Source organism: Callorhinchus milii, unplaced genomic scaffold (assembly GCF_018977255.1).
Source record: "Callorhinchus milii isolate IMCB2004 unplaced genomic scaffold, IMCB_Cmil_1.0 Scaffold2, whole genome shotgun sequence".
Classification (NCBI taxonomy): Eukaryota; Metazoa; Chordata; class Chondrichthyes; order Chimaeriformes; family Callorhinchidae; genus Callorhinchus; species Callorhinchus milii.
Window position 1 is genome coordinate 21,737,798 of NW_024704743.1, and position 25,554 is coordinate 21,763,351.

Consider the following 25,554-nt stretch of genomic DNA (forward strand, 5'->3'; position numbering starts at 1 on the left):
TAGATGAAGAATATGTTCAAATCTATTTTAAGGGTTTTTTTTATCAAAGAGAAAGCATCAAGGTAATATAAAATTTTCATTCTTCAATTTCTCCATCTCTTAATTAAACTCTTGAGCAAAAATCAAGCTTACTGAAACTAAGCAATTATCATCAACCAACGATCTGCCACGGGCAGGACTGATTCACCGTTGACCATGGAAGCCACTGGGTCTGACTGAGGTGCACTTGATGTCTGACTGAGGATTCTGACTGAAACATTGCTCTCCTCTGTTGTTTTATACCATTATTTTGCAATTACAAAGGCGTAGCATTAAAACGAGAAACAAGATGGTTAGAACTGAGGTTAGGAAACATGGGTTGTGTGGATTGGACGTGGAATGCTCTGCTGCAGAAAGCTAATGAGGCAGAATCAACAGGGATGTTTAAGAAAGAAAGAAACAGATACTCGGGTAGTAGAGGTATTAAGGAGTATGGCAAAAGAGCAATGTATTGCGATGAAAAGATTTGACAAGATCTCCTAAAGCGATGGAACAGGCTTGATTGGTTGAATGGTCTCCTGCTTTTTTCCTTTGTTCCAAATCCGGTGTTCGATAAAAATGTTATTCCACATTCCATTTGTTCTTGGACTGAGTCTGGATATATTCAATAGTTGGTGGGAAAGAGCCAAACAACAGTTAAGTGCTGTGACTTATTTTGGTCTTCCCATTTTAGGAAAGTTATCAGGGAGAGAGAGCAAAGGAGATTTACTAGCATGATACCAGGTATGAGTGGTTTCACCTATGAACAAAGACCTAAGGAACATGGCACTATTGTCAATGAAAGAAAGTAGGTTCCTCAGGTCTTTGCTCATAGGTGAACCCACCCATACATGGCATCATGCTACTAAATCTCTAACATGATAGAGATTGTTACAGCTCCAACAACAATTTGGATTTATATTGCACACTTCCTGCAGGAAAGCGTCTCAGAGTTATGAAATGTGTTCATACAATTATGAAGGGGATTGATAGAGTAACTAGGGAGACATTACTTCTACTGATTGGTAGGTCAGTGTCTTGAGGGCATCAATTTACCAACTTCAACAACAACTTGCATTTATATAGCGCTTTTCATCAGGGCAGTATCTCGGAGTGCTTTATGATAGCAAAGCAGCAAAGAAGGAGATCAGAAGGTTTGTTTGCAGAGATGTGAGAATGTGGAATGCCTTGCCAGTGTGGTGGTCAAGGCAGGATCCATATTCGCTTTCAATAACAACAAGATTACATTTGTATAGCGCCTTTCACATCGGGAGGATATCCCAAGATGCTGGACAGTGTGTAGCATTTTAGACCTGAGCTGGGGTCAGGGGGGGAGAAGGGAGGGGAGGGGAAGGGGGGTGACCAATGGCATGGTCGAAGAGGAGGGTTTTAAGGCAGGACTTGAAGGAGGCTAAGGAGGGGGAGAGGTGGAGTGATTGGGGGATGGAATTCCAGAGATTGTGGGCAGAGTGGCTAAAGGCTCTTCCACCAATGGTGGGGCGGGTGGGTTGGGGCTTTCAAGAAGGAATGAGATAGATATCTAAAGTGGAATAGCCTGTAGGGGCAAAGGGATAAGACAGGTAAATGGGACACAACGGATTGTTCTTTTCAAGAGCCAGCATCGACGAGATGTGCTAATTGGCCTTTATTCTGTGCTATAAATTACTATGGCTCTATAGAATCTATGGTTCAATATTTCAAAAAAGCATCTACTAATGTAAAGATATTCCCACTGCTTGGGTAACACATTGCCCTTTCATTTCTGGAAATTCTGTTTGAATCTAATCCAGACAGATGGAATGAAAATGCCTTCTCTCAGCAGGCCTTGTGGAGCTTATGTTAAATGAGTTCAGCAAGTTCAAGTCAGTTCCTAGTAGGTATAGGTCACAGCAAAACTTGCCTCAATTTGGCAATCTCACTCAGAGAGAACCCACGGAACAACAAAATGACACTAATACAGTAAAAGATGCATGTGGAGATTGTGGATATGATGTGATCTTGGAGGCAGACTTACAGAGCTGTATTCTGGACTGACTGTGCTTTACCTAGCCCGAATGTTCCCATTAAGCACATGTCCTCACAGAATCAAAGATTCTCAAAGTTTATGTATGTGTGATCTCGGTTGGAAATTCCTAATGTGCACAAGTTATTCACTGCCTCTCCAGCATAGGCTACATTTCCTTTGAGTACAATCTGATTTTGTACGTAGTTTAAATTTGCGCAATCTTTAACTATCAAAGCATGGCTATTTCATCCAGATTTCTTTGGTTTGGCTTTTATTTGCTTTCATCAGTGCCTACGCCTGTGGCTTCTTTTAAGTTGCACGATGCATTCAGTGGTTTTTTTTGTGTAAAAGCATAACATTCTTGCGGCTAATTAGGGCATTATTTCTGGCTCCATTGTTCGTATATATCAGTGCACGAACATGGCATTCAGAGCAAAAAGGCTTATTTTTAAAGTGTCTCTTCATGATTTGCTAGCAGAGTCGGCTTTAAACTGATAACATGTAGCCGGGAGGGAGGGGGGAAGAGGCAATAAAAGACGTAATAAAAAGTAAAAAATATCACACTGCACTTGTTCTCAAAATGAGGAAAGTGGGAAATACATTGGAAATTAAGCATATGTAAGATGCAGATACAAAATGGATTTGAAGAGACTTTGTAACATGACTGACTGAGCACCCGTTTCCCCACACAAAGAAAATTGAGAAATAAGGTCTGCAACAGCAGGAACACTTCTTTAGACCATGCAGATATTTCAGTTTTTGTAGCACAAATTGTAATTATCATCGCCAAAGAAAGCACCTAAAATTGAAGCACTGAAAGCCCTAGTCCTGCTTGCTAATGATCTTTTCTCTTCAGCTCCACAGCCCTGATTTGTTTATTGCATAATTCACAAATTCAGGAAATGTTCTAAAAATATTGAGCCAGAAATAAGTATGGAACGAGATACGGTAATTTGAACATCCAGCCCACTCCTTCTACAGATTGGGCAAAAACTACTTTCACCCTTCACTCTAGCTTCAGGAGGAAGTTTCAATGTAGATGCTGTCCCATCCTCATATACCTCTATTTAATTAGAGAAGCAACGCCTTTTCTTTTAATTACCAGAACTCTTGTAATAAATGTGCCAGCATCCCATTTGTCTTATTGCTTTTTGTATATATGAACTAGATTTTGACGATCCTTGCTCTTGAACCTCTAGATCTCTCTGTTCATCTTCCCCTCCATGTGTTTTCCTATTTACTACGTACTCCCAACTCTTCCATCCAAATTGATTTATCTTCCACTTTACAGTGTTAAACTCCACTTTGCTTAAGCGCCTTGGGATGTCCTCCTGACCTGAAAGGTGCAATACAAGTGTTAATTTGTATAGTATTGTTTGTCTTTTTGCAGTTTTCATCTGTCCTTGTCACATTTTCCGATACCTCCTGCTTCAGCACTCATTCACAAACTTAGAAATATTACCCTCTATTTCTTGTAGATTGTTAATTTTGAATCCAAGGAATTCTGTTTTGGGCTGATCCAGGCAAACCCTAAAATTAATATTCTACCTTTAAATGAGTTACATCTGTTATGTTTGTGAGATGCCACAATAAGACAACTGCAAAATGCCGACAGCTTTGGTTAATCCTGAGGGTCTTAGTCCTTGCCTTGACCTGCTGTAAGTGAATAATTAATGTAATCTTTCAACTGCAGGTGTACAGTGCAATGACTTAACTTCTGCTAGTCTAAGTGGAAATAAAATTTTAATGAAGAGCAACTAGGGCTCAAAACACTTAACCAAATGCTCGGGGTGGAGGGTATTGGGGGTGGGGTTGGGGGGAAAAGAATAGAAATGGGCACGATTTGCATGAAGATTCAACATATATCTGTGCCCATGGACATATGTGGCTGGGGAGGAGATCCAGGCATGATTGAGCTTAAGTGAAGTCCTATTTGGAAACTGATGTAGGGATGCAGCCCTAGTCTTATTGTAAAAGTAGATATCGTTTGAGTCTGTGGCTCAGAGGAATAGCATTACGATGCCTATTTACATAGCTACGTTATGAATCAGGAGGTAAATTGAACATTTCTAGCCAAGTCTTTTGCAGTGCCAGATTTGACAATGCTCAGACCTGAGACCTGCTCTTTCAATGTCACATGCATCTTGGCAGTCGGTAGGAGCGGGGACAGAGGAGGAATGTGTCAGCGAACAATGAAAGTTTGTGGATGGATGAATGTTCTGGAGGATCTGATAATTTTCCCCTGGAGTTTGAGTGCATGGAGCGAGGTCCAGGCAGGATTGGGTACATTTTTCAGGGTCTGTGGAAGGAACACATTTGACATGTTGAGTGGCCTTCTTCCATGCATCCTTTTGTTCTTATGGATTCATGTCTAGTTCACACTGTGCTTTTTATACAGAATTGGTGCAAAAAGCACAATATAAATCAACATCAATGTAGGATATGGAAGCAATTTGGGCTGAAGGTTTACTGCTAAGTCCCCTATGGTGAGGACAGCACTTTATGATGTTGTGAAATAATTGCAGACTGCATGAATTGATTCAGCCTACACACCAAAAATAGTCAATAGTTCCAGCCATTTAATGGACAACCCAAGAACTTCCATGGGATCANTTTTTAATGTTATCGAATAGCTGGTCATGCAACTGACTGTTAAATAAGATTGAAAACTAACCACCAGTTAGCAGAGCTCCACACATTCTCTCAGCTGTTTATAGGCAAAGTACTTTTCAACCTCCAAACAATTTAATTCACAGTTCTTCTGCGCATGCGTCGATGGATCAAGACTATGTTTCCCGCAATTTAAGGCAGTCAGTAAGTGCGGGAATAATGGAGGATAGGTGAGTGGTGTTACGAGGTAGGAGGTGATTATTATGAGTAGTGCAAATAAATCTAAGTAGTTTTGATCGGAAACTGAATGGGACTCAGTGGAAAGTATGATTTAGGTGATTATCCGATTTAAAAGACAGGACATATAAGACAGATCACTTCCAGTAAGATAAATTTGGGAATCAGATGTAATGGATTGTGATACAAATGATTTGAACAATATTGCTTTTATAATCAGTAAATCTTGATATAACCATAACATTTCTCAACTACTGCTTATATAGATAAGAGTTAACAGGATTAAATTCTATTAAAATAACTGAGAGAATCAGGATCCTTGGTACTAGATTTACAATTTGGAACGACTATTACTTTTGATGCTGCACTGAACTTTAGCACTGCATTGTTTGGGACTGATCGGATGAACTGCAATGTTCTTTTCCAGCTCAGTATGTTCCTATTGATCTAATATTGAATCAAATGAAAAATCAAGTCAATGTTTATATGGTGTTCCTCAGGTCACACCGAAGTCTGGCATGAGAACTGAGAAAGTCAGAGCGATGCACTGGGGTGTCAGGGCAGAGTGGATGAAGGGAGTTATATTCCCTTTGATTAAGGATAAAATCTGTCAAGAATAATGAAAATAGAACTACATCTGAACCTGTTCTGAGGCTCCTCTTATATGATTGTTTCACTTCTTATAAGCATTCAGGAAGTGATGTTAGGGGCAACTTGATCACCCAGAAGGCTGCCATTCTTAGCTCAGAGGAAGTTGGCCACGTGCAGTAAGAGCAGAAGCATTGATTGACGTAACTTCCCATCATAAAGCAATGTTGGAATTTTACAGACTGACTATCACCCTTAACCGGTTTGATATTCTCAGCTATGCAACTGCTTTCTGCAATTCCAGAGTTCGTTCTTCTGATCCATTAACATACGCATTAAATACAAATGACAGCAAAAATTCTGCTCAACGTTTAATTGCAGGTAAATATCGCAGTTGTTTTAGCATTAAATCAGTAAATAGCCTGTAACAAGATTTACCATTTACCTTACACCTGCGAAAGTGGTAGACCACTAGCATTGCGATGAAGTCCATCAGCATGCAGAAGGCTTGGAACATGATGATAGTTGTGCGAAGGTACTTGTCCGCCTCAGCGTAGCAGGGGCTATCGTCTTCACACAAGGTGCACCCTTTCCTGCAGGGCATGCACTCGTAAATGCTACCATGCTTGCCTTGTACAGTGACATCTTCTTCATCGTCCCCTAAAACACACCCCATTACAAATATTTAGCCTCAGTCTTAATGGTCATTCTGGTCTGTGTGCTCATTGCATTTGCGAGAGGAAATAATAATAGTAATAATAATCCTTGCATTTGATATAGTGCCTTATCACGTCTTGGAGACGTCTCAAAGCGCTTCACAGAATATACTGTAAAGCGAATTAACTTAATTTTGTGGGCAAAACACGGCAGCCAATTACGCACAGTTGTGGATTGAAGTGACCAATTTTTTTTCAAAGATTACCCCGGAAAAGCAATCCGGCAATCGACTAACCGGGTTTCTACTTATTGTGAGGTAAACAGAGGCGTGTGGAGTAAGGAAACTTGCCCAACATTTCGCCTTGCCAGGAATCGAACCCAGGTCTCTCGTTTGCGAGGCCAGTGCTGTAACCACTGAGCTACAGGACTCCATGATAAGTGTTATTCTTACATAGAATTACATAAAGTGATATTGCACGGAAACAGGCCATTCGATCCAACTAGTTGTTCTAGTGTTTATAATCCACATGAGCATCCACCCCTCCTATTCCTTCATCTATTCTCCTCTACTTCCTTCTCCCTTATGTAGGCATCAAGTTTTCTCCTAAACACTTTGATGTTATTTACCTTAACCACAGCTTCTGATAGTGAGTTCTACATTCACACTCTGTGCATAAAATAGTTCCTCCTAAACTCTCCATTAGATCCACTGGTTTACTGGCTATCTTATATTTACACACCTTCTAGTTTTAGACTCACTAACAGATTATTAACATCCATTTTATCATATCCTTTGAGAATCATAAACACTCTTATCAGGTCCCCTCTCAATCTTCTCAACTCTAAAAAAAAAGCTGCAACCCTTCTTATTTCTCTCGATAGCTATGTCCATTCATCCCTTCCAATCAGAAAATTCTGAGATGTTTTGTGAACTAATAAATACCTCTATTGCAATTTTAAATTGCTCTGGATATTTCTCACCCTGTACTATATGCATATGACAGAATGTACATTACTAGGCTGTGGGAAAGCTTATTTTTAATTCATTATATAAATCAAATGTGCTTAAAGCATTTTTGCACATTCCCCAGGCAAATTAAAGTTGCAAAGTACGAGAAATAACACTCCTTAGATGATTCTGTAAGACTAGATTCTAAGCCCGTGGGAATTAAGTGTACGTCCCCGACAAGATTTTAAGAAAGGGATGTTACATTATTAATTGAACTATTTCTTTTCAAGCAAGCACTTACCATCAAGGCCTTTCGGAGAGACACCAGTGGGACGGTAGAATCCAGTCTTGCAAAGACAGTTGTAGCTTCCCAGTATAAATCCTTGGCCTTTTGGTGAGAAGCACTGTAAAGGGGGATTAAAAACACGGAGTGACTTCAAGTAACCTAAATTTAACTGAACACCTAACATTTGGAACCCCTCCGCCTCGCACCCCCCGCCAACACTCCCTCTTTAAAACCCACTTTAAAACTAATCTCTTTGACCACACGTATGGTTATCTCCCCATTAAGAGGGAATCTGGGCTTAAATCCTGGTTTAGTGTAGTGGCCCTAGGCTATTCAAACCTGGTCAGTTTGGCTCAGGAACACATGGACCATCATGGAGACCAATAAACCAACCATGCATGGACATTTGCATGTTAAAAAAGCAACCCACTTATTTTAAATTTACAACAATAACTACAACTTGCATTTATATAGTGCCCTTAACCTGGGTAGCGTCTTGAAGCGCTTAACAGCAGCGGGGTTTGATGGTGAAATTTACACGTGATATGGTAGTATCCATTTTCGAGAGGAGCATCTTAAGTATGTATCAACGACACACAATACAGTTGTTATAGCTTTTGACGGCATATGCCGAGTGTGCCTCTGAAGATGTGAGCGGAGAGGTCAGAGTGGCCGGAGGAGGCCTCGAGTCACCAACAGGCAGTGACCGGCGAGGGGGACAAGGGGCCGATGTTCCAGGAGCTGAGATACCATTTCAAAATTTCCCTCCTGGACCAACAGCCCAAACCGCCCGCGAGATGTGACTTCTGCACGCTGTTTTTTCAAACCCTCCACAGGCTAAGTAAACTATTTTGTTTCTATTTCCGCTCCCCAGTTCAAACTCAGGTCGAGTATAGTTTTATTTTGATTCACCTCCTTCCCTTCCTGTCCTCTCTCACTTCTCTCCTCTCTCTCTGTTCTCTCTCTCTCAAATCCTCTCTGAATTATCTACCAGATCAGGCAACCTGGTAAATAACACTATGGCTCTCCTCCCTCTCTCTCCTCTGCAGTGTCCCCTCTAGCCTCCCACGGCCCCCCATGCCTATGGGCTGATGATGCCTCGCTGATCACGTTGGTCCCAATGTGTGGTGTCGCCCCTGACCGAAGCCACCCCCTCCCAAAATTCCTTCGCTCCTATTCCCCCCACCCTTCGTTTCTCCCTCTCAGTCCTTCTCTCCCCATCTTCTGTCTCTCTCCTGGAACCTCCTACAGCCTCTCTCTGCTCCAGCCCGGGCATCCTCCTCTGCGCTCACTTCTGCACTCAGCCACCCCGACTGCCCCATCACTCACCCTCTCCACAAGGCCTGCCTCCCCCACCTCCGACAGGTAAACCCCACTTCTCTCATCCACATCTTTGTCAACTCTCCCTCCTCATACTCAACAGTGGTCCAAACCCCACAATATACCCCCAAACACTTCTCATCACACCTCTCACCCCAACCAACGTGGCGGGGGGATGGTCCTCATCTCCCAAACCTCCCTTGGTCTATTCCCCTGTCCTCTGGCTGTATCCCCTCTTTTGAGCATCTCACCCGCTACCATCTCAACTACCTCCCTCAATCCCTCCGCCTTGCACCCTCCCGCCCCGCTTTCAAATCCCACCTAAAGACTTTCCATTTTGATCGTGCTTACGGTCACCTCCTCCCTCCCTCTCCCGCTGCATCGGGGGTCAGATCCCGCCACTTTCAAGCTCTCCAGGACGCTGCCTGGCATGAAGTACGCTATATAAATGCAAATTGTTGTTGTAACTACATTATCTACATTACAGTGTCTTACACTTTCTGCAATACTCTTCAAGTGCACTAGGGAGCTCTGGCATTAATTTCTCCACTGTGACAAAGGAAAACCTCGTCCTCTCCTAGTTTGGAGGTGGGTTAACAATCCTCAATATAAATAGATCACATTAGAACCTTATGCAACAATAATCTTCACAGGTGAGATTTAGTCCACATTTGTATCATTTGTTATGTGCAGAGTATTCTTTCAGGATTCAGATTTTTTTAAAAATGTTTACAAATGTAAACGTTTTGAAAGAAAAAATGCAAATATTAAATCAAGGACCTGTCTGCCTGTTCAGGCAGATGTTAAAGATCCCTTAATAATAATATTAATAATAATACTTGCATTTGATATAGCACCCTTATCATGTCATTCCGACATCTCAAAGCGTTTCACAGAATATACTGTAAAGGGAATTGAATATATTTTGCGGGTGAAATGCGGCAGTCAATTGCGCACAGCATGGCACTATTCGAATAGAGAAGGGAGTTTCACTCTGTGTCCTGGTCAGCTATTACTCCAATAAAATTGGTAATTCACTTCATGACTGTTTGCCGTGTGCAAATTGGCTCTGCATTCTCCAAAAATACACAGTCACTTCATTTTCCAGTATATCCTGTGAAGATCTTTGGGATGTCCTCCCAACTTGAAAAGGTACGTACTAAAATTAAGGATTATTACTATTAATAATAATAAACAGAACACATTGTACACAATCAAACATTGGTAACTTGTCAGAGTTCCCCTTTCACTGGTAATAATTTGTCTGCTGAGGTGTGAATAGTATGAATTCAAAGATTTATTTGATTGAACCATTTAATAATTACAAATAAATAACCCTTATATTTGATATGGCACCTTTCACATTGGGAGGACGTTTCAAAGATGTTCATAGGATATACTGTAAAGACTATATTTTGTAAATGAATGCAGCAGCCAATTTGCGCACAGCAATGTCCCACAAACAGCTAGGAAGTGAGTCATAATGAAGAGAACAACTTGCATTTATATAGTGCTCCTCACGCAGAGTAGCGTCCCAGAACACTTGACAGTGGCGGAGCACGATGCCGAGCTGGGATTAGGGGGAGGTGACCGGAGGCACAGTTGAATAGGAAGGTTTTCAGGCGTGACCTCAAGATGGGGAAGGAAGGGGCAAGGTTGGGGGATAGAGGAAGAGTCTTCCAGTGTTTTGGGGCATAGTGGCTGAAAGTGTGGCCACCAAGGCTGAAACAGAGGGCACGAGGGACATGCAGAAATCCGGAGCCAGTCGAGTAGTGGCAGCCATTTAAAAACAAATGTGAGAATCTTGAAATCGACCTGTTCAGTGATAGGGAGCCAGTGCAGTCTGGCTAGAACTGGTGTGATTGGGGGGTACGGAGTTTAGTGCGGGTGAGTATGCGGACGGCAGAGTTTTGGATAAGCTGGATCCTGTGCGTGGTGCTGCTGGGGAAACCGACAAAGAAGACATTTGAAAAGCCCAGTCAGGAGGCGATGAATGCTTAGACGAGTGTTTCGGCTGCATTCTGGGGTAAGGTACGGTCGGAGGCGGGCAATACAGCAGAGATGGAGGAAGGTGGTCCTGGTCAGGGGCTGGTGGTGGGGAAGGAAAGACAGCTGTTGGTCGAACCTGATGCCTAGATTCTGCACTGTATCGGTAAATCTGAGAGACAGGCCGGGGAGGTTTAGGAGGTCAGAGCCGGAACTTAGAAGATGTTGATGGGAGCCAATGAGTATGGCTTCCATCTTGTCAACATTGACTTGTAGGAAGTTAGATAATCCTTTGCTAGAAGGATCCAGAAACAAGGCGACATAGTCTTAAAATCAAAGCTAGGATGGTTAGAAGTGAAATCAGAAAACATTTGTTCTCATAGAGGTTTGTACAAGTGTGGAATTCACTGCTTTGGAAGGTTGTAGAGGGCAAACCAATTTGAATATTTAAAAGGAAGATTAGACAGACAAATGGACAGACAGACCGGAGAGAGAGAGAGAGAGGCAGACAGACAGACAAACCGGAGAGGGAGGCAGGCAGTCACACACACACACACACACATACATACATACATACATACATACTTGAGAAGTAAGGATATTAAACAGTATGAAGAAATATTAGAGGAATGGGATTAAAAGATCTGGCATCATCAGAATGTCATCCTACTGTTCCAATGTTCTTAATTTCCTAATTCATTTAACCTTGTCAAATTACTGGGTCAAGAGTACTGTTATGGTGCAGTTGATCGATGCACACAACAGCTGAAGTAATTTAAGAGCTGTTATCATAACACTGAACAATTTAATGTTGTTACTGATTTTTAATCCAACAACTTTCCATAAAAATAAGCTGTTATTTATGATCTATTTTCCTCCCACAGTATTCTCACCATGGTGAGAAGGTCCACACAGATCTCTTGACGTCTGTTCAAAGAATTTCATTGAAGGATTGTTCTATACGTTTGATTCAAGGAGATTTTTAAATGCCGAGTTGATGCACAAATGTCTGCCCTCACACAACAACAACAATTTACATTTATACAGCACTATTAATATCAGGAGGACGTCTCAAAGCACTTGACACAGACCAGCAGGTCCTGTCAGTGCATCAGAGATTGTGCAGTGGCACAGCTGACAGTCTCAGAGATCCAACAAGTCTGTGCCAGGAAGAAGTGATCCACTGGGAATAGTCTCTGTGAGTGTAATCACCACAGGAACTGCGATACCTTTGCTCAAGAGCATTGATGAATTACCCTCAGGATCAGCAGCTCATTCAAGTCCTGGCCTTTCTTTATTATAATCTGCTCCACATTTAGAAATGCAACTTTCCATCTGCCCTACTCCTACTTACATAATAATATTATAATAATCCTTGCATTTGAAATAGAGCATTATTACGTCTGCGAGATGTCTTAAAACGCTTCACAGAATATACTCTAATGTGAATTGACTGTATATTTTGTGGGCGAAAACAACAGCCAATTGCACACACCAGTGTCCCACAAACAGTTGTGCATTCAGTAACCAAATAATTATTATTATTTTTTTGAAGGGATTATTACCCTTGGAGAAGTGATCCATCAATCGACTAACAAGCAGGTTCCTACTTACTGCTAAGAAAACATAGGCGTGTGGAATAAGAAAACTTGCCTAAGGTTTTGGCAATCCTACTTAAAGGAAGCACAAGGTAGATTGGTTGGCACAGAGCCGAAAAGGAAGATCATATGATGCACTATGTAACGTGCACAATGGAAGACATTTCAACAACAACTTGCATAGCGCCCTCATGGAGGGAAGCATCCCAGAACGATTGACAGCAGCGGAGTCTGATGCCGAGCCGGGGGGAGGGGGAGGTGACTGTAAGGACGGTCAAAAAGGAAGGTTTTCAGGCATGACCTGAAGAAGGGCAAGATGGAGGGATTGAGGGAGAGTGTTTCAGAGTTTCGGGGTCCAGTGGCTGAAAGCGGGGCCACTGATGGTGGAACGGAGGACACAACGAACCAAACAGGAAGCCGGAGCCAATCGGGAATAACCATCACTGCTAATGATGCGTTGTCAAAACTGTTATTTATGAACTCAACAAACACAAACATCCAGTTATAAACTGAAAAATGAGGCAGGCATTTCCAATGCTGGCAAAGAACAAACCTCAGGCAGCTGCTTACCTTAGGGAGCATATAAAAAGGAACAATGCACACAAGGTAATATCCTCTCACAAAAAGAAACCTTTAATAATTCATTGCCAATCTTCTCTTGTAACTTGTTGTGGAACAATGGCATCTAGTTCAGTGTAATCACCTGCCTGCCCTGCTCTGCCAACATGCAGTGAAGCCTCATTACAGTGCAGAAGTTCAGGTTCATGAAATGTGCGTCAGCCTAGCTCAGTTGGTAGCGTTCTCCCCCTGAGTCAGAAGGCTGTGAGTTCAAGCCCCATGTTGGGACTTTGAACTCAAGACCAACACTCCAGTGCAGTATCAGGCACTGCAAGAAGCGCTGTCCTTCAGATGAGATGTTAAACTGAGATCCCACAGTTGTATTCAAAAAAAGAGGACATTTCTCCTGGTGTCTGATCAACAAACCCCCAGACAAAATTGCTTATTCACGGTGTGGCTGTTTGTGGAACATTGCTGTGCGCAAATTGCTGTGAAGCACTTTGAGACATCTTGATGCCATGATATATCGAATGTAAGGATTTTTATTAAAATAATTTCAAAGATTTTCACAGCAATTGATGTCAAATGTACTGATCTATTCTTATAACAATAATAATCCTTTCATTTGATATAGCGCCTTATCACATCTTCAAGACGTCTCGAAGCTTGTCACAGAATATACTGTGAAGTGAATTGACTGTATATTTTGTGGGCGAAACGTGGCAGCCAATTGCGCACAGCAGTGTCCCACAAACAGCCATGGATTGAATAACCAATTTTTTTTTTGAAGGAATTATTACCCCTGGAAAAGCGATCCACCAATCGCCTAACAACTGGTTCCTACTTCCTGCGAGGTAAACAGAGGCGTGTGGAGTAAGGAAACTTGTCCAACATTTCGCTCTGCCAGGAATCAAACCCAGGTCTCTCGCTTGCGAGGCGAGTGCTCTAACCACTGAGACTCCACTTACTACTTATTCTTACTTGCTATTCCTACAGATGCTTGTATATTTTTTTCTGTAGGAAATATTCTTCACTGCAATGCATTACAACACCTCTTTACAAAATTACTTCGGAAGGAGTAAAGTATTCCCATTTTGGTTTAATCTACATATTTATTTTATTCTTGGAACCTTTTATATCAAGCCCAAACTCAAAATTTGAAATCATATGTTGTGTTTTTATAAAAGCCAAGAGAAAATCAGGTCAACAGGGCATCAACTCCCATCCCACAAAATATACAGTCCATACACTTTACAGTATACTCTGTGAAGCGCTTTGAGACGTCTCGAATCTGATAAGGCACTATATCAAATGCAAGAATTATTATTATTATTATCCACAGCTCTGTTACCCATGCAACATTATAAAGTTCTTTGAGACGTTCTCGCAACGTAAAAGGCATGTAAATTGTATTGTATCTCTGTTCTGAATTTGGTTTGCTTTGCAAGAATTGTGTGCCCCCTTTAAATAGAAAGACGAGCTTGCTGGAAAAGAATTGGCAGTGTTTGCTTGGGTCTGTCTGATAAAGGCAGGACAAAATGGAAAGCACTGAGATTGAGCAGCGATACTTAAGCTGTGTGATGTACAAAGATTTTGATTTCAGTCACAAATTGAATCTCTCTATTCCCAGCCCCAAGAATATACCAAAATGGAAAGGGGTTTGACCACACTGGATTATAAGAATTCTTCCTCATTGCTAAATAAAATAACCAACGGAAACCGCAGAACTGCGAGTCCTCAAGCGGGTCCAATTTATCTTCTGGTGCCGTAAGTAGCAGATAGTTTAGTAGCGCGAAGGACCAACATTAAAAATCAAATTAAAACGTAAATGCAAGTGACCTAAGGTAATGAAAATTGTGCACACCACCCACACATTAATCTGCAAGGCAAACAGTGACTCATTGATAACAAATCAGAATACATTTTCACAAGGGAAAAGGATTCTTTCCGACACTCAAACAGAGTCTGCATCACTGCATTTCTTTTTTCGTCAACTAAAAATGGGATTAGTTGCAAACCTTAAACCTAAAAAATAACATATTACAAATAATATTCAACACCGTGTAGCTTATTTGAAGATACAGAAACCCATTTTGCTCATTAGGGCACTGGGAGCAGGAATTCTTCCCATTCAGCTCCTGTTAACCCTGCTAGCCAAAGCCCTAACAGGTAGGCTGGTCCTAGCTGGATAAGCAATGAGAAAGCTTGCCAGACAGTGTCCTCAACGGCAAACAATACAGTTTTAGCTGGTTAAACTCCAACAGTAACTCAACCCACAGTCTGAGGGCCCCAAACCTTGTCTCTGTACCTCATATTCTCCAGAATTAAATAAGTAGGATATGTTCCTCTGCAGAGAAAGTATGCGATTGCATTGAACGCACATGTCAGACAGCTGGCTGACCAAAAAAAGAAACTCATTAGGGTCAAAACTGCAGCATTGTAAAATGGTTAGAAAATGTGGTTAAAAACGTGTCCTTAAAACCTGTCCTTACCAATAGGTTAATTACTAAACATCTATCTCCTGATTTCAGGGAATAGTTTGCATTTAACCCTTTTCAGAAGGAAGTCTCACTTTTAATTTAACAACAATTCATTCGATGCCACTTGATTGACTTTTTAACTCTAAGTGTCTACTTTCAAAATTATTTTTAAGCAAAGAAATGCAAAATCTACATTCTGATTAAAGACTTTCCGATGGCTATTGCTGTCGTGTCTCCATCTCTCCCAGAATAGCAACAGCAACAACAACAAATTTCTCTTCGGGAGGACATCCCAAGGTTTTTGGCAGTCAGTGTTTTGGAGTTTAAGCAGGGCTTTGAAGCAAGTCAGTTTAAAAAATATAATTTTGCCCTTGAAGAAATTCATACTTTCAGTGATTTTTCTCACTTGCAATTTTGTGTTTTTTCTATTTGCTGGTGTCTGCAAGCAGCACCACAGGAAACACGGAAGATCAGCATCTTTTCAGCCCAGGATGCCAATCAATCCAGTATCATCTAGCATTAGATTGCTACACAGTGCAACACTGCAACCAATACAATCCTTTCACAACCATGGATGGAATGAAATAAGCAATAGAGTTGCGTTTAACATCAAAGAGAAACAGGGACATTCAATCAAGCCCGTTGTACCTGTTTATTAGATATGGCCAGATCTTTTAATCCCAACGCCTGTTCTACACAGACTTGTACTAATGCACTATTGGCGTGGGTGGTTTTAGAAAACTTGTATTCGCCTACTTATAAACGTGTTGAGTTCTCAATTGAAGAGGTTTCTGGATCACAATTACATATGGATGCATTTCAGGCATTGTTTAATAAACTCCATTTCATTTTCTAAACCAATAAATGATAATGCTTGGATTTGATACAGATCCTTCAATGTCAGAAGAACGTCTCAAAGTGCTACATGGAATTTACTGTAAAGTGTACTGACCTTGTATTTTATTATATAAATAATAATCTTTTAATTTGAAACAATGCTTCTTTTAGAGGGGAAAGGAGGGTGATCGAAGGTACGGTGGAAGAGGCGGGTCTTGATATGGGTCTTGAAGGAGGCAAGGGAGGGGGGGGCGAGGCGGAGGAACTGCGGGATGGAGTTCCAGAGGGTCGGGGCAGAGTGGTTGTCTGTATTGGACTTTCCTCTTTCTTGAATACATTAATGATCGGATTTGTAGACCCAGTGTAAAGTAGTTAAAACTTTCAGATGCCAATAATACCTCAAATAAAAAATGTTTCACACAGTGAGTTATTCGGATCTAGAATGCGTTGCGTGAAAGGGTGGTGGAAGCTGATTAAATAACAACTTTTAAGAGAGAAGTAGATAATTATTTAGGGAGGACAAGTTTGCAGGCTATGGGGAGAGAGCAAGGGAGTGGGATTGAATTGGATAGCTTTTTTCAAAGAGTCACCATAGACACGATGCGCAGAATGGCCTCCTTCTGTGCTGTATAATTCTATGATTCTATGTTAGTAACACCTCAAAGCACTTTACACGTAACTACTGATAACTGGAGTGTCTGTTTTGAGGCCAGCCACGTATACAGTAAGGTACAATGAACAGCTATGAAGTGAACAACCACCTCATCTGGAGGCTTGTCAGTATTGTCACCAGAGCAAACTCCCCTCTCTTTTTGAATACCGCAATGGCATCTTTAACCTGAGCAGACAGAGAGGATCTCAGTTCAATTTGAAAGGCAATGCCTTATACTACAATGCAGTATTTCCCAAGTACTGTCAGCCTAGAGTATGAACGCATACTGACGTGGCACCTGAACCCAGAATCTCGCCCAGAGGCAAGATTGCTTCCATCTGAGCCAAGCTGACACATTCACTAAACTAGGGAATGAGGGCTATCCCGTGGATATAATTTACTTGTTTTTGCACAAGCATTTGATCAAACTCCACATGTGGGTGGCATTATAAAAGACCCCCAGAGGATAGAGCTCAGAATCCTCGTCCTTGCCTTCAATGCTCTCCCCGGCCTTGCTCCTCCCTACTACCTCTGTGATCTGCTAATGCCATATCAACCTCTCCGTGCTCTCCACTCATCAGGCTCCAGCATGCTCCACGTCCCCACCTGGCCTGTTCCTCCATTGGCAGACGGGCCTTGAGCCTCTCTGCTCCCACCTTTTGGAACTCCATACCCCATCCCTTTGTCTTGCTCCCTCCATTGCCTCCTTTAAAGCACGTCTCAAGATGCTCCTCTTCGACTGCGCATTTGGCCATCCTCCTATCCTCCCTGGCCTCCACCACCCTGATCCCAAACCTCTTGCTCGAGTCCAGTGCCTTGGGACATTCTCCCGATGTGAAAAGCGTTATACAAATGTAATTTGTTGTTGTCCATTGCTCTTCATATCAATGAACAAACTGAGGAGTGCATCTCTTGTAATATGATTAGATTTACTGATAATGCTCAGCTGATGGCAGGCAACTAATATAAAGAGAATAAATAGCATAATAGAAAATTTGGACCAATTAAAAGGGATGAGTCGCAGATGTATTTTAATGCAGGTCAATACAAAGAGATGCATACTGTATTAAGCATTAGTGAATAGGTGCACAAAATAAAGGAGTGTCCAATAGCTGAAGTGAAAGTGGAGAATTTGTAATAATCATAAGAATGCTTACATTTGATATAGTGATTTTACGTTGGGAGAATGTCTCAAGATGCTTCACAGTATATACTGTAAAGTACAGTGACTGTGTTTCGTGAACTGGCACAGAAGCAAATTTCTGCACAGCCATATCCCACAAACAGCCATGAAGTCAGTGAGTGACCAATTTCATTTTGGGGGATTTGCGTGTGACTGCTGATCACTCATTGCCAAGGTGCAGTTGTGTCAACATGAAACAAGAGCATTTGAATAGAACTGCAAAAATATGAATTGAATAGAATTGAAAAGAAGTAGGGGCAGTTGCCAAACAATTACACGGAATATACAGTTAATCCTGTGAAGTGTCCTGTGACACCTCCTGTGAAGTGTCTTCCTGATGTGAAAGATGTTGAATCAAATGAAAGGATTAATAGATCACCGGTGAGACTTCACCGGAATATTGGGCTCTATTATGCACCACGTGTGAATGCGGTTTACAAAGGGTGCATAATAGATCACACCATCTGTGTTTGAACACATTACCTTCAAAAGGACATAAGAGTTTTGGGGGCGTTTCACAGAAGAGCAACACAATTGATTGCAGGCCTCAAAGTGCTGAGTGATGAGGAAATAAGCTGTCGTGTTTGCCTCCACAAAAACATGCACATCGCTTCTAGTTAATTTCATTCTCTAAAAGGCTTTGAGATGTTTCTTTTACATTAAAGGCACAGATTGTATAAACGTAAATTGTTGTTGAAAAGTTTGCAGAACTGAACTTGTTTCAATGGCATTACAAGTGAGAAAGTCGTAATCCCATAATCCAGATGTTTGGATAATGTAAGTGTAAGCATGTTACTTTACAGAGACTGAGAGCAGAAACAGATGCCATTGGTTCAATATCTGTAAATCTTAAAACTGATTTAGAGACCATGGAAAAAAATTATGATCTAGAGACCAGAAAAAATTCCCATACAAGTGTGATAGCCATTAACAACAGTTAATAGTGATCCAATTGATTCCTTCATAAAGAAATTAATAAGTATCTATTGGTAACACAATTGGAGGATACAGGGATAGATGCAAACTGACATGAACAGGTAATTCTTGAAACAAAATAGTTCTGTGTTCCCGTTGCTGAGGGAGAATACAATTTATATAGCATCTTGCATGTCAGGAGGACGTCTCAAAGCACTTAATACTGCTGGTGCACACTAGAGCTGGAATTGGGAGCCCAAAGGGTGGGACCCAAAGTGCTGTCAAAGAGAAGAGAAGATATCTTGAGAAGATAGTCAGTGAAGGCCAAGTTTCAGTATTGGAGATATGGGGATGAATAAGCATTCCAGAGTCTTTTCTTAATTTGGGGAATTAAGGCGTATCTTTTAGGGAGTATCTCCACAACTTTCCCGAGGAGATAAGAGTGGTCAGGGTGAAGAACACAGTCTTTTCTTCAGGAAATTAAATTAGATAGATTCTGGAAGGTCTTCCAAACCTGAGTCAATGGCTTGACACATGAGTCAGAAAATGTCATGTACCCCACTGCAATGCCATTTCCACTTGTGATCTTCAGAGTTGCACTGTGACTATTGCCAGTGTAACTTGCGTGTGTCCCACATAGCCTGTAATTTGTCATTGCATCAACAAGGAAAATTGTCATTCATTCATTGTGACACATTAATTTTCTGTTTGACTGGTTGTCAGTGAAGTTGCAGGAATCTTTGGCAGACTGATGACTTTTACTGAAAGGGTCTATCACAATGTCACAGACATTCTTGGGTACCAGAGAAATAGTGTATTTACAGCTGTGCATGCCACAGTAGGATTACGATTTATAGTAAATCAATCTGTCTCACAAATCAGAGAGGGAGCTCTGAAAATGCTGTATATTTATGGATGTTTAAATTAAGGAACAAAGGGTGGAATATTAACATTCATCTCAAGGTAATTTAGTTTTAATCATTTCGGGGAAAATTGTTATCTACTTAAGACATAGCAAAAGCTTTTCAGGTATTGTTTTTTGCTGCTTTGGATACGAGCATATCTCTTCCATGCAAAACAACTCCAAACTGATGCATGTATAGAAAGCACCTCATTATACTCCTAATTTAATGTCCTCTCTCACACATTTAGTATCGCCAGATAGTGCAATTGCTGTATTTGGAACCGAGATACTATGCCAGTATCACAGCCATGCAGATGTATTTCTCTCTGATAGGGCTCATTAAGGTTCTGTCGAAACTAGCCTCGCTACAGTGCCTCTGAAGCTGGCATTTGTCCTTCAGAGTGAAAAAACAAAAGTTATTTTGGGAAAAGAGAGCTACAGGGCCACAAAACAAAATGACCTGCAACAGGTTAACAGGTTGGTAAGTGACGGCTCAGTTGGTAAAGCGACTGCCTAGTGTGGAAGCAAGCCATGCATGCCAGTCTGATCGCCAGTCTGTGGCTCTGAAGAAAATGACTTGTCTTTCAACAGTTAGCTGAGCAGATGGTGGAGAGACACGATTAAAAACATTGATACTCTTCCCAAGATTTCTGGCTGTGAATCTTCCTGCACCATCCATCCCCTTCGCCAGACCCCCCCACCAACCCCTCAAACACACAGAAGCTAGATGGGGAATGTTGAGTAATTACCAAAGGGAGGATGGAATCATACCATCAAATCATCCCTCAGAAACCAAAGTGAATCTCAGTATAAAATGAGTATTGATGCAAAGATTTGCTCTGTACCTTTTCCCTTCATTATCAAACTGAAGGCAGCACATTTAAACATGTCTGGTGCATTGATATGGTCGTGGAAAGGAAGCTGCAGGAACTTCACAAATATGAACCCGCACAGAAACCTGTATCACCCGAGGCGAGACCTCCCCACTAACTGAGGCCACACCACCTGACTATACTTTCCACTGTACTCCACGACCTAACTGCCATAGTGGTGGTATGGCTCTCATCTCCAAGTCCTCACTTGCCCTATCCCCTTACTCCTCCGGCTTATTCTCCTCCTTCTAGCACCTTACCATCTACCATCCCTCCAATCTTTCCCTCAAAATTTTTCTTGTTTACCATTCTTGCCCCACTCCATTGGCTCCCTATCCTTCAGAGGATCCAGTTCAAGATCCTGGTTCTCACCTACAAAGCCCTCCATTGCCTCGCCCCACCCTACCTCTGCGACCTCCTAACCCCATACCAACCCACCCGCTCCCTCTGCTCAGCTGGCTCCGGCCTGCTCCGTGTCCCCCAACCCACCTGCCCCACCATTGGCAGGAGAGTCTTCAGCCACTCTGCCCCCAACTCTGGAATTCTATGCCCCAATCACTCTGCCTCGTCCCCCCCTTAGCCTCCTTCAAGTCCCGCTTCAAGACCCTCCTCTTCGACCATGCCATTGGCCACCCCCCTTCCCCTCTCCTCCCTTCTCCACCCCTGACTCCAGCTCGGGTCTGAAATGCTATACACTGGGACGTCCTTCCGACGTGAAATGTAATCTTGTTGTTGTTGTTGACTCTCCCAAACCCTCTCCCACCTTCATCTCTGACATCTCCCACTTCTAGCTTCCCTCTGCCTTTGTTCTGAACGCCTCCTCATCCTTGGCAACTTCAACCTGCACCTCACCCCCTCTTGCTCTACCTTCGCTGACTTCTCCTCTCTCCTTTCCTCTCACAACCTTTCCCTCCACATCCACTCTGCCACCCAAGCCTATGTCCACCCGTTTGATCTGGTGATTACCCGGGGCCTCAGCGTCTTGGAGCTCACCATCACTAACAAAACCATCTCGGACCATTGCTTCATCTATCTTAACCCATCAATCCCTCTCCCCACTGCCACTCAACCCACCTCCATCTCCTACCGCCCCTGGAAAAAAATCTCCCCGGATTCCCTCTCTGTTGCCCAGGAGTCATCCAAACTCCTTCCCCTCTGGGCTTCCTCCCACACTGACTTATCCTCCTCCACAACTCTCTCTCCACCATTCTTGGTGCCCTTGCCCACTCACTTCCTGAACCACCTCCTACTGCAATTCACCCTGGTATACCAGCCACCTGTGCTCCCTCAAGGCACAGATGTGTGCCGTCGAACCCACCTGGCTTAAATCTGATTTAACGATCCATCAGCAGATCTGGCTGGACCACATCAAAACTTACTGCTCTGCCCTTGCCTCTGCTAAATCATTCTTCTACTCCAAGATAATCTTAGAGGCCACGGACAACCCCAGGCTCCTCTTCTCCTCTTATAGCCCGCATGAAACTCACCACCTGCCTTGGCTTCTTCAAGGAACATCTCAATACCCTCATCTTCGAACGTGCCTTCGACCACCTCCCAGCCCTCCGTCCTCCCTTATCCCAACCCCCTCACTCAGATCCAAATCCCTGGCTGTCTAGCGCCTCCTGACATGAAAGCCGCTATACACATGTAAATTTGTATTGTATGTAGCTTAGTAAACTTGATGAAACAGCTGGCCACCTACAGAGGAAATCGCGCGTTGTCTGATTATAAAAACACATTCGAAGGGGCTGAATGCTTTCCTTGGCAGATCTTATTGTGGCTTCACTGTCTGAAGCTTCACATTGTGAGGCTCTATAACAGCTCTTGCAATTTCAAACAAATCCCTTTGTCATCCTGGGAAATGAGAATTTGCAGGAGATTCTACAATCATTGGTAAATCTACTGGTTAAAAGCTCATACTATCAATGTCAGTAAATTTACCAAACAGCAGAACACCAGTTGTGCTTACCTGTCAAGGTCAATACCTTTATAGACAATTGGAGCATCGCCCAACCGTGTTCCAAGGTGGAAGCCTTTAATGCTGCTGCAAACGTATGTCTGAGGTGTTAAGTAAAAAGAAGATTGGACGAGGAGTCCAATGAGTTCTGATCTGGATTACAGGGCGCTTCTGTTTGCAGACAATGTGTTGTTGGCAGACTCGTCAATTTGGTGGGACATAATAGTGAGTACACCACAGCTCAAAAATGGACCTTGAGGGTATTATAATAATCCTTGCATTAAATATAGCCCTTATCACATCGTCGAAACGTCTCAAAGCATTTCACAGGATTTTACAGTGAAGTGAGTGACTGTGCATTTGCAGACAAAAGGGACAGGGACAGTCAATATTCTCACAGCAGTGTTCCACAAACGGCCATGAAGTGAATGACCAATTTTATCTGGAGGATTGTTGGGTTGTACACGAGGAGAATTCCCTTCCCTTTTTCGATTAGTACCATGGGATGTCTTGACGAGGTGATAAATTGTTATATCAAATTCAAGGATTATTATTTACTCTCGATCACCATCTAACAAACTCTGCAAAGGTGCGTTTGTGTGGATATAATAATAATAATCTTGTGACAACAGGATTGGGCTTCTCTGTGAAGTTTCCCTGTGGTAGAATTGTCTGCAGATGTTCATTGTCAAAGGCCCCATTAATAATGACTACTTGGGCAAGACACTGAAGAGAAACTGGCGTCAATGTAACTGTAGGAAAAACAAATGTCTGAAGCTGTCAAATGTGGAGATGAAAACATTGGTGGAGAAAAATTGGCAAGAAATTGCTCAACTTGCACAGATTTTAAAATGGGGGCACCAAATCACTTACCTCATTCTGAACATATGGGCAAAACTGAAGAAGCTAAATTTCCTTTTCATACCTTGTGTTTTATTTTGGTAGCTGTCACTCATTCAGATGTTAAACACTGACCCTGAGCTGATATATTATCTTGTGGTCAGAAACCATTGGCTCTGAGCAGCAAATCTTGCAAAATAAAAGTCATGTCAAACTTTTGTAGTTTTTAGAATCCAACTGGATCATTAATTCTATTAGCTATTGTATAAATCTACAGCTCTGTGCTTCTCCATCCCTGTCACTGAAATCACATAGATTTGTCTTTTTCTTTCTCCTGTGTAGCCTCTGTCCTTGTCCATGTCCCCAATCTACCCTCATCCAAATCCCAGCTCTATCACTACGATTTACTGGCAATGTCCATCTCCGACAGCTTGATATCTCGCTGTTTTCCAGCTCACTTCCTGCTCCCAGCTGCTATTCTACCATCTACAAAAACAGCTATCTTGGTCATTTGTATCTGAAATAACTGAGAACAGCCCAAAACATAGTTTGTATTAATTCTTCATATCAAGGTACATTAACTTAACACACTAGAGATTTGAAACTACTAGAAATGGTGACAGTCAGCGACATATGGAAGTGTAGTTTTGAGCCCTTGGGGCCTTTCAAACAATCTGGAATTCACAGGAGGCAAAATGAGACAATGACCACCCTCGAAGAGTTGTGGAGTCACACTGAGGATAATCATATGAAGTAACTGAGCCACTGATATTGGAGCTCATGGAGTGAGAAGAAGCTTCAGTAAAGTTCTCTGTATATAATCCAATATAGATGAGGCACTCATAACATTGCCACTTTCATCAGCAATGTTTTCCCAAGGTGTGTGGAGTAAGGAAACTTGACTAAATCGGGAATCGAACCGGGGTCCTCCTGTTTGCGAGGTGAGCATGCTATCCATTACCATAGAGTACTCAATACCCCAATTCACACGGTTGGGTCCCAAAACCTTGACTGTTGCCAACCTGCACCTAATACTTTCATGAATCAAGGTGTGACCCTCCAGGGAGAGAGTGCACCTTCCACTCCATGAGTAGGTAGCATATATATGTGGAACTCTCAGTCTGGTTTGGATAACTTAAGCAATGGTGACCAGTTTCCACATGTAATTTCATGCGTTTTCCACATCTCTTCCAAATCCTGGCTCTCAGTCCTATCTGCCAAAGCTCAAATACAATTGTTTTTTTTACAAGAAGCAACATTTTCCTACTGGTTCTAATTAAAACAAGCAATTTTCTTTTCAATTAGCAAAAGCAATCAGAGTCAATGTAAGACTGATTTAAGACAATTAAAAAAGGGTCTAACTACAAATACAAACCAGATGGGAGCATTTGATCCATTGCAAACTATTGCTGTCTTTCTGTTCTTGGCATTTTGTTCAGATTGATCCTTTGGAATGAAGGCAAGCCACCAGAAAAGTAGCCTGGGAACAAAGCTAGGTGATATAGCGCCTTATCACATCGTTGCGACATCTCAAAGAATAGTGACTGTGTATTTGTTGGCGAATGAAGCAGCCAACAGCACGTCAACTGAATTGAATGAAATGGTCAATTTTATCTGGGCGAGTGTTGGCCAGGGTTCTGGGAGAAACTCCCTTCTCTTTTTGAATAAAGTCCCGAGTTTTAAGATTGACTTGAATAGGCAGATGCGTCAGCTAATTTATAATATTAATTATAACGAATCATGCATTTGACTTATTGCTTTTACATCTAAACATCTCAAAGTGCTTCAGAGGTAATTACTGTCAAATGCAATAAATGAACTTGTGGAAAAATGTGGCAGCCAATTTGGTCCCATCAACAACCCACTAACAGCCATGAAATGAACAACTAATTGTTGGGCCTACAAACTTCGGGCTTTATGTTTTACAGTAATTCCTGAGAAGCGCTTTGAGACTTTAAAGCGCTCTGGGACGCTACCCTGCGTGAAGGGTGCTATATAAATGCAAGTTGTTGTTTCTATGATGTAATAAGGTGCTATTATTTATATGGAAGATTATTGGCAGGACATGTAGGGGTGGGGGGGAACTGCCTTCTCTTTTCAAA

At 42.0% G+C, this 25,554-nt stretch overlaps 1 protein-coding gene across 1 annotated transcript in view; it reads right to left on the reverse strand.

Moving 5' to 3' along the window:
- Positions 1-25,554, reverse strand: part of gpr158a (G protein-coupled receptor 158a) — a 193,917-nt gene that overhangs the window by 76,809 nt on the left and 91,554 nt on the right. Inside the window, exons 3-4 of the mRNA XM_007889712.2 lie at positions 7,366-7,468; positions 5,904-6,118 (exon numbers count right to left, since the gene is read on the reverse strand). Coding sequence (XP_007887903.2) covers positions 5,904-6,118; positions 7,366-7,468 — 318 coding nt within the window. The remainder of the gene's footprint in view (positions 1-5,903; positions 6,119-7,365; positions 7,469-25,554) is intronic.